Source organism: Capsicum annuum, chromosome 4 (genome assembly GCF_002878395.1).
Source record: "Capsicum annuum cultivar UCD-10X-F1 chromosome 4, UCD10Xv1.1, whole genome shotgun sequence".
In the NCBI taxonomy this organism is placed as follows: Eukaryota; Viridiplantae; Streptophyta; class Magnoliopsida; order Solanales; family Solanaceae; genus Capsicum; species Capsicum annuum.
Window position 1 is genome coordinate 175,688,143 of NC_061114.1, and position 7,356 is coordinate 175,695,498.

The 7,356-nt window shown below is 33.8% G+C and overlaps 1 protein-coding gene across 4 annotated transcripts; it reads right to left on the bottom strand.

The window, feature by feature from the left end:
- Positions 1-828: 828 nt before the first annotated feature.
- Positions 829-5,570, bottom strand: LOC107867721 (putative UDP-glucuronate:xylan alpha-glucuronosyltransferase 3). Of its 4 annotated transcripts, none has more exons than XM_047410381.1 (4): positions 5,196-5,570; positions 3,419-3,628; positions 2,555-3,174; positions 829-2,010 (listed from the first exon to the last, which is right to left on the bottom strand). In XM_047410381.1, the coding sequence occupies exons 1-4, from the start codon at positions 5,261-5,263 to the stop codon at positions 983-985; spliced, it is 1,926 nt and encodes a 641-aa protein (XP_047266337.1). In that variant the 5' UTR covers positions 5,264-5,570; the 3' UTR covers positions 829-982. The 4 variants fall into 4 exon arrangements, with proteins under 4 accessions (XP_047266337.1, XP_016569581.2, XP_016569582.2 ...); XM_016714095.2 differs by having other exon boundaries at positions 2,555-3,192; XM_016714096.2 differs by having other exon boundaries at positions 829-2,013; positions 5,196-5,569.
- Positions 5,571-7,356: the final 1,786 nt, after the last annotated feature.

Here is a 7,356-nt window from a genome sequence, read left to right on the forward strand (position 1 = left end):
GACCACGTCCTTCTCCCAAATCCAAGGGGAAAGGACATAAATAGTTTGATTATCGTCTTGCTTCACATTCATTATATTTCAGCATTATAGTGATTTATTTCATTATATTAATATTCTTAAGATGTATCGAATCACATGCCCTTAAACCACATCAACAAATTCAACTGTACCGTTGTTTATCAAGCCATATACTTTTGCAGATGAGAGTATAAGAACTTCAAGTTTCCAAAATTTTGCTAAACAAACTATTAAGCCTAGGGCCATATGACCTCTTTGAACTTCTTTTATATTTCCTTTTTCCTCAGGAAACTCTTAACCAAAATCCTATTTATCGAAGATAACCCCACTTCAAGCAGGAAAATGTTGTTCATAGATTATGCAAAAAATGTGGAGGTAGAAAAGAAACATAACCTTGGAATGGAAAATCCACAATCAACAAATATCATAAATAGTGTGAGATTACTTCGTTTGTACGCATTACAACAATGATATGGTGTCTCAAAACTGACAGATTTTAGATCAGATTGTGACTCCTCTTTGCAGCATTTTGCTGCAGTTAAATACAATACCTTTACCAAGAAAAAAGAAAAAACACAGCCAGGTGCACAAAGTGTCCAAGGAAGAGCCGCAACCCAAGGGGTATAATGTAGGCAACCTACCCTAACACTCAATAGCTGTTTCGATGACACGAATCTGTATGGAGACAACTTTATTAGTGCTCCAAGGCTCCCCTTCTAACTTAGGTAATAGGATAATTGAGAAACAACAACTCCTGAAGCCACCCTCGTTTGGCCAAGAGAAAACAATTGTATAGGTAACAAGACAAGATGGCAAATAATACATGTCACATACTTGCAGAGCAGGACTATATTCGAGGACGGGGCAAGTATAAATACCACGTATACTAATGGCATTGCCTGACATTCAACTTGTGACTGTATTACTTACAGACTAGATAGGTATAGTAACAGAACCTCCTAAGTTACAAAGAAGAAAGTGAAACAGTATTGACCGTGGGAGGTGTTGGAGTAGAGGTGGCATTATCTGTCCAGTTTGTTTCACCCCAGTGCCATAACATGCTTTCCCAGAAGCAAAAATCTTCAAAACAAGTCTGCAAACGTGGGTCCTTTATTTTGATCTTCCAATGACCATCTGAATAGTTAGCTTTCTCAGCTTCTCTTCGATCCCACTCCAGTGCAGCCTTCTGTTTAGACCTAAGCAAACAATATTTATGCAAGTTCTCTGGCATGGCATCATGGACCTTCCACCACGTCCTGTGTGCCACATCACTTGCAAACTCCTGCAATTTCCCCACATTCCAGTTGCAATCGTAGTCCCTGAAGCATAACCAAGGTTTCAGACCTAAGTAGTGCAGGACATAGAGAACTGGAGGATCAGCACCAAAAAGACGTGTTTTCATATGCTTCTTCTCCTCCTCATCACCTTCCCAATAATGTTTCAAAAAGTTCATATGTTTTGGGATCCTATGCCACCAGGTGAAGATTTCGTTCAGATAACCCTGATCCCCACCATTGTATGATTCAATCTCATTGATATGATCCATTAACAACTGAAATGTGCAATTCGATGGTTCAACGACCATCACACCTGAATTAAAAAGGGTTGCATTATTTCCAATTGCGGTTATTTCAGGCATCTCAAAGAGAAAATCAATATTTCTCAGTATTAACAAATCCGCATCAATGAAGATGATTTTGTCATAATCTGTCAGCTGCCAGAGACGAAATTTGCTATAGTTCCACTCATTGTAGGCATCCTGTTCAGCTTTAGGATTCCTTATTCTCTTTATCGTGTGGATCTTCCATCCGGCAGCCTCCAAACCACCCCTGTGGTAGTCACTGATAGTCTCATCAACAAGTATCACAAGATCTCGTGTTGAACCTGCCAAGCGGATACTCTGAGCTGCAGCTATGGCTCCACATACATAAAAATTTGCTGAGTGGAGAATAGTTGCATAGGCTTCTCTTCTTACATTTCCAGAGTGCCAATCTGCTGCAGAAACTTATGATATTAGATTCTAATTATCATTTCTGGAGAAATTAACTTGCACTTGGAGGTTAATCCTCTCACTGTTTTCATTTTAAATGGGCTAATAAAACGGTGCTCAACTGCTTATTCCACTCCCCACCCCCTCAAATCGACAGGAAAATGAAAGACACACAATAAAATAGGAAAATGAATAGAAGAGGAGATAAACATCTGTATGATTGGTTGGGGGGAGGAAGGGGGGGAGGGGGGGGGGGGGGTTAAGAGAACGTGCATGGTATGCCCTAGGAAACCCAAATATTTGTATCCTATGTCAAAATCCAGCTTGCATAACACTATTACTCAGAAAATAACTTTAGTCTAAAGTTCAGAAAGAGCAATATGGATGGAGCAATGTCACCGAACTCAACTTGCCCCTGCAATGTCTTGCAAGGGGCAATAAGTAAAATTAAAGGGTGGTCAGACTAACAGTTTTTTACTTGTTAAATATGTTAAACTAGAATCAGAGTTAAGTGTCCTGACATAAAAGTAACCATCAAGAACTAACCTTTAGCCTTGAGAGGAACTGCAAGTTCGCACGACCCAACAGGGAGGTTGAGCTTCTCTCTTAAAGTGTTCAAATTAGGTTCATATAGCCATGCATTGCCTTCACGTACAACTAACTCTTTACAGGTGAACAGATTGGGGGTCGGGAAATGCTCAGTAACTAGAAGCACATGTATTGGATGATACCCCTTATTACTGGCAGCCAGCCTTGCTGCTGCTAGCTGCAAGTGAAAACGAGCTACATCTCTATACCAGTCCTTAGACTTCTTGCATGGAAGCTTTACAACTATGAGATCAATCCTTGGTTTACCCGGAAACTGAATTTTGGGTAGAGAAGGACAAGTGGGGACCTCAAACTCTTCTTCTTCATCTATCCATTCAGGGTATAAAGTTTCCCATGTTATATTATTAGGGACGTGATCCAGGTTCAAGATTACATGCTCAGCGTCCGGTAATAACTCCTTCCAGTGATCATTTTCACTGTCATTGAAGTTTAATAGCCCTACACCCTGATACTCATGCCTATCGACTAGTTTCTCAATAACTTGGGAAATTTGGTCCCAGTCAATATCTAAAAGTGATGTATAACGTTGATCAGCTGAAGAATGACCACTTAACTCTCTGTGCACCAAAGCAGCCCTAGAATCAGGATTTTCGTCAATGAAGCAAAGAAAAAGAATCAGAATATCAGAAAGTAATCTGTTCAACTGATAACTAATCATGTTCTTACACAAACATCAACAAAAAATCTATACCTGAGGGTCCCAGAAGGGCACCCAAGATATGAATGTTTGAGAAAGTTTATTTGATGGTTTATCTTTTAACATAAGAAAATACTAACAAAGACAAAACAACCTATACTTACCGAGAGCCGGAACTAGATAGGTATTCCGTGTTATGAATTGCTGGAGAATGCCAGAGTGACCAAATTGCAACCAGAGCAATAACACCCAATATGAGCTTTATAGTTGGGAACTTGCAGCTAAAATTCCTGTTTTTGGTGGGACTATGAAGGGGTCTCTCCCCATCTCTGAAAACTTTACTTCTCAAGAACCTTCTTTTGCTTGTTTCCTCGCTGAAACAAAGAACAGAGGTTCGCATATAAAAACAGGAAATGGCTGCTGTACTAATTTCACAGAGGTAAAGAAAAAGAGACAGCTGAGGTAAAACTGAGAATCCAAAGGCTTCATTTCCAACCTGACATGGATAAAGATGGAATGGAAAGAAACACATTTTTTATCGAGAAAACTTAACAATGTACGGAGTGGAAGAAACCACTTGTTGTAAGATTCAAAAATCTCCCACCATTCATAGTAAAAACGTTTATGAAGTTTAATTGTGGGAAATGTCCTTTCTCAACTCAAAGATCTGTATGCCAGAATGAAAGGATACGCTTCCATTACATCCTCTTCCTCTTAATATGAACACATACTGATACCATTAGTGCTTGGAAGTCATCTACTTTGAGGTAAAACTCATATGGAATAGGATTTCGGTACTAGGAAAAAAAGGAGGTAGTCTGGATGGATAAAAGAGAAGAGAAGTGTTGAAAAAGCACATTATCCAAACATTTCTAGATTGCTGCATCTTATATTATCACCTTGAATACAAGCTATCAACAAGGCTCCTAATTTAATTTTTTCTCGGATAAGCACGTCTTCATCACCCAAATGTTCCATAGAGTCAGCAAGCATACAGGAAATGATAAAACAAAAAGTACTAGCAGTCAGACAACTAAATATATAGAGCATACACGTAAGAAAAGAACTCAATCAGCTGAAAATGTCATGCACAAATGTGACACTTTTTTTGTGCCTACTGAATAAGATCCAATAAAACAAAAGTAGTTGCATAACTACCTCACATCTGGGGTTGCTGTCGAAACAACTAAAAGGTGTGATCTATTATGGCTAGACTCTCATCAGATACAAGCTTGCACCGAGGGTCTATCGGAAACAACCTCTCTACCTCTGAAGTAGGGGTAAGGTCTGCATACACTGTACCCTCCCCAGACCCCACTCTATGGGACTACACTGGGTATGTTGTAGAATCAGAAATTCATTCTGTCTCTTCATTTCACATTTAGGATACAGAATTTCTACAACTAAACTTCAATGACAACAGTGGTTCGAGACCCTACTCCGTGGGACTACATTGGGTATGCTGTAAAATCAAAAACTCATTTTGTCTCTTCATTTCACATTTAGGATATAGAATTACTACAATGAAACATCAATGACATCCAGTGCTTCGAGATCTACCATTGGCACAAGAATTAACTGGATAGTACCTATTTACTACCCCAAGCAGTAAACTTATACCCAGTGGTCGTCCAAACTCTGATCTGGGTGGCAATTGGATGCAAAAGTCCCTCAAACAGGAAATCCATAAACAAGCAAAATAACACCCAACCTGCCCACTTGATTTTTCCCCAAATCATGTTCAGTTTAGTTAATTAAAAGTAAGCAAAAAAAAAAAAAAAGGAAACTTTATGCCATTGAAATCTATCTTAGTTTAACTCCATTTCCCATAACATAAACTAAAAACCCAACTCGAGCCACATGCTAAAACAGCAAAATAAGCAGACCCAGATATGTAAAGAGAGACAAGAAGTGAGCAAATGAGTAGAGTAATGTACTTACGTGGACACAGAGAGCCTCTGTCTAGGTTCAATAGGACTAGGTGGGGCACCAGCTAAGCTTCCTCTCATTTTGAGTTCTTTTTTTTCAGCTTAAGGAAGGGAACAACTGATGACATTTCAAGAAAACATAATTTAAAAATCAGTTCTTGCTTCAGCTAAGAAGAAAGAAATAGTGTGATCGTGGGTAGATGGGGAGTTAGAGAAAATGCCAGAGAATCAAGATTTGACTTTTAGTCAGTGAAACAGATCAAAACAGTAGTTAATTAGTACTAAAGGATTACTAAATTGTTGTGCACTTGAGGCGGCTAAAAGGTCTCGTGTGTAAGCAACAACAGAAGTTTCTTGCTCTTTCTGTGTTTGGTAAGGAGGAAAATATTTTTTTTAGAAGATAATTTATTTTCTACTTATTTTATGATGCTTGATTAGTAAAAAGAAAATATTATCCACCAATATTTCTTTTTTTTCTTCTATTATAATTATATTTCTTTTCTATTATATAGAAGAGGTGGTTTCGACCATCTCTCAAGCAATTATCAAAAAATTTCAACACTCTCACTTAATTACATATCATGCCCTAATTTATAATAATTTCATTATTTCATCGTAATAATTTGTGGAAACAAATTAGTTTTAAACATGTTAGCTAATTAAATAAATAAAAAAAATTACTTTCAATATTAGTTATAGTTAATTAATATAAATTAATAGATTATATTAAATATTTAAACCCTTAAAATATTTAAAAGACATATAGAAATTTTATTGACTCTCGTTATTTTAGTAATGCCACATAAATTGAGATAAAATAAAAAGTATTGCAAATCATAATAATTAACAACTTAAAATATTTAAAATATATATAAAAATTTTAGTTGATTCTCAAAATTGTATCGAAGCCACATAAATTAGGACACAAGGAGTAAATATATTATTTGATAATTACGTAAAAATTATTATAAATCACAATAATTAACAAGTTAAAATACTTTTTAAAAAATAGATAAAAGTTCTATTCAAGTCTCAAAATTTTATCGGTGCACCATAAATCATGATAAAATAAAAAATTATCTTAATTAATTACAACTAAATATTTGAAGTAAATCAATTTTATTATTTTAATTGACTTTTATATAGAAAATTAATCTTTTTATTTTTTATTTATTTTATTAAATTTAAATTTTAAAATTATTTTTTATTATATAAAAATACTAATATTTAAACTTAACTTTAAATTTTTAAAGTAAAAAATTAATAAATTTAATTTAATAAAATAAATTTCTAATGAATATTTTCTTAGAATTTGTGTTGGATCAATATCTATCAAGTTAAAAAGAAATAAAGAAAAATATATAGTAAAATTTTATTATTGTGAAAGATAAATATAATGCACTATCCAATAATGTTTAATAATATCATATTTTGCATATGCAAATATAGCATCCCGTATTTAATTAATATACTATTTCAGTGAATTATCGATGATTACTATTGGATATGATAAAATTATATTAATTTTTATAGTAATAACATAATCAATCGCTCTTAATTAATTTTTATGAGTCATCTAGGTATTAAGAAAATAAATAATATTTAATGAAAAATAAAATAGACATAAAATACGAAATTAACTCTTAATGTTTTAAATTAAATTTTCGTCTTTCGAATGATGATTTTACTATATCACTCCTTATTATAAGTCATTTATGTATTAGAAAAGTAAGAATAACAAAATGATATGTCAACATAAAATATTTGATTGACTATCAAAATTATATTAGTGTCACATAAATTGAGACGGTGCAGAAGAAGATATAAAGCAACATATATTATTTGAAAATGAAAAAAAAGTACTGTAAATAACAATAATTAACAAAAAAAAATTGACTGATTTCTGCTTCAGCTGCTTTAATCGTGATTTTAATGTATCACCCGTAATTAATTATTATAAGTCACTTATATATTGAAAAATTAATAATATTGAATCCATGATTTTACTATATCACCTACAATTAATTATTATAAGTTATCTATATATTAAAAATAATTAATTTTTAATTAAAAACATTAAATAAACATTTATAACATGTCTGATTAAGTTGCTTCAATCGTGATTTTATTATATCACTTCTAATTAATTATTATAAGTCATTTATATGTTAAAA

What these genes read in the sequence shown, in the direction of transcription:
- LOC107867721 (XM_016714094.2), bottom strand. Translation starts at nt 5,263, where the DNA reads ATGAGAGGAAGCTTAGCTGGTGCCCCACCTAGTCCTATTGAACCTAGA. An exon ending in CAGAGGCTCTCTGTGTCCAC is followed by an intron (nt 3,629 to 5,195) that starts GTAAGTACATTA and finishes TCTTTGTTTCAG; the next exon opens with CGAGGAAACAAGCAAAAGAA. An exon ending in AGTTCCTCTCAAGGCTAAAG is followed by an intron (nt 2,014 to 2,554) that starts GTTAGTTCTTGA and finishes AAGTTTCTGCAG; the next exon opens with CAGATTGGCACTCTGGAAAT.